At 50.1% G+C, this 2,147-nt stretch overlaps 1 protein-coding gene across 1 annotated transcript in view; it reads left to right on the top strand.

Annotated features, from left to right (window-relative positions):
• Positions 1-116: 116 nt before the first annotated feature.
• Positions 117-2,147, top strand: part of LOC106534040 (coiled-coil domain-containing protein 180) — a gene marked incomplete at its 5' end in the record, with an annotated part of 21,732 nt that continues 19,701 nt past the window's right edge. Inside the window, 4 exon segments of the mRNA XM_014030540.1 lie at positions 117-286; positions 1,197-1,395; positions 1,470-1,616; positions 1,689-1,835. Of these exon segments, the coding sequence (XP_013885994.1) occupies positions 184-286; positions 1,197-1,395; positions 1,470-1,616; positions 1,689-1,835 (596 nt within the window).

Here is a 2,147-nt window from a genome sequence, read left to right as displayed (position 1 = left end):
CACACACACACACACACACACACACACACACACACACACACACACACAGTTGCAGTTTTTGCTTCAGTAAAGTCCTCACAGGGACAGGTATCTGACCATGTGTGTTGAACGTCTAGGACCCGGACCCTGGTTCTGGATCACCTGGAGCAGAGCTTCCAGGACCTCCTCAGCTCCGTGGTTACCATGGTAACAGACAGGAAGGAGGCGGTTCATTTGGAGCAGGACCTCCAGCTTCAGCACCTGAAACCCGAATACATTCGGACCCACAAATACGAGCCCCGCCTGGGTAACACACACACATACACCAGTTTGTGTTTCTATACTGCATAAACCGAGGTCTTGCTCCTGATAGCTTTTCTCTTCAGCTACAAGAGACGGTGAGGCCCTGAGCTCAGAGGGCGGAGCTTACACTCATAGAATCTGGGGTTACAACATGTTACCAACTTTCTATTTCATGTCAGCTCCACCCTCTAAGGCTGTTGCTGATGGGTATAGAGGCGGAGCCCGATGTAGTCTGCACCTCACCAGCTCTAACAGACTTGTGATCATCCACCCCGAACACCATCACCCCTGTGACACATCTGTGTGAGTTAAACTCAGGAGAGAATTCTGGTAACAGCTGGTTCATGTGGATGGTTAGGCTTTCAAGAACCGTTTCACCAGCGGGTGATTAAACACTGTCCTGTCACCGAAACCCTTGTGACGGGAGGAAATTGCCGCAGCATACGTTTTAACGGTGCTGAAGGCTAAACCCCTGTCCCTCAACATCTGTAGAAATGACAGAAGGACAAGGAACACGAAACTGGATCTGCATTTTTCTCTACACACCAGCACTGAAAAGATGACCACTCTGCTGTGTAGGATGACATCGGGAGGATCGTCCCGTGAACTCAGGGAGAACCAGAGGTCTCACTGCATGTTCTAGCGCAGGGTACCCATCAGCGGTAGCCTTAGAGGGCGGAGCTTACACAAAATAGAACAGTCCTTGGTCCCCATTAGGACTCCTGGTCTTGACAAGGTAGACCTGTATACCAGAAACAGTCCAAAAAAGATATCAAAAACAAAAACACAAACATACACCTGCAGGTCTGTTATAAGAACATTCTGAACCGTCATCATTGGGTCATACTGAGTGTGTGTGTGTGTGTGTGTGTGTGTGTGTGTGTGTGTGTGTGTGTGTGTGTGTGTGTGTGCAGCCGAGTTGCAGCTCCACCAGCAGCGTGTGGACGTCCACTGTCAGGATATGTTGGACGTTCTGTCCTTCTGCAGGACGGAACTGCAGCAGCTGAAGACGTCCATCAGGGATAAGAACCAGAACCTGTTCTTGACCCTGTCCAACATGGAGGACGAAGTCCAGAAGACGAGCAGCACTGGACGAACGAGCAGCGTTGAACGGTAAGAACTGACCTGTGATCAGTTGACTGCAGGTCAGATGGTCTGACCTTTGACCTCTGGTGGTCTGTCTTCAGTCTGGAGGCTGTTGGCTCTGCCCTGCAGGACTGTCTGGACCAGCACCTTAAAGACATTCAGAGCTATCGGACCAGTTTCAGGCAGATGGTCCAGTCCAGGCTGGAGGAGACCAAAAGAAGAACAGCAGAGCTCCAGAGCTCCTTCAGGTGAGTTCACCTGCAGCTCAGACACCTGCAGGTCAAATAAACCTGTCCTGAGCCGAGCCTGTCCTCCTATAGGACGTTCAAAGAAGGAGGAGACTTTTCTCCTCGTGAGCTCAAGATGTTCCAGAGGAGACTGAAGAAGGAGACCAAACGGACCAGTGAGACTGAGGAGTCCCTCTACTCTGAGCTGGAGGACTTTGAGTCCATGACTCTGCAGCAGGTGTGTCTCCAAGACCACAAGACCACCAGATGTCTTCAGCAACATCACCACCAACAACAACAAACACATCCATCCATCCATCCATCCATCCATCCATCCATCCATCCATCCATCCATCCATCCATCCATCCATCCATCCATCCATCCATCCATTTATCCGTCCATCCATCTGTAAGAAATACGTGTTGAATATCGGCTGAAGTCAGTTAAAACACCTGTGTGAAATAACGCCATACAAAGCAGAATTCTGGAGTGGGGTTTAATGCCATTCATGATGACGACGAAACCACACACTGGGAGTCAAAACAGGAAGT

Source organism: Austrofundulus limnaeus, unplaced genomic scaffold, assembly GCF_001266775.1.
Source record: "Austrofundulus limnaeus strain Quisiro unplaced genomic scaffold, Austrofundulus_limnaeus-1.0 Scaffold1078, whole genome shotgun sequence".
NCBI lineage: Eukaryota > Metazoa > Chordata > Actinopteri > Cyprinodontiformes > Rivulidae > Austrofundulus > Austrofundulus limnaeus.
Note: the sequence above shows the minus strand (reverse complement) of the source record. Positions and strands in the feature narration are given on the sequence as shown.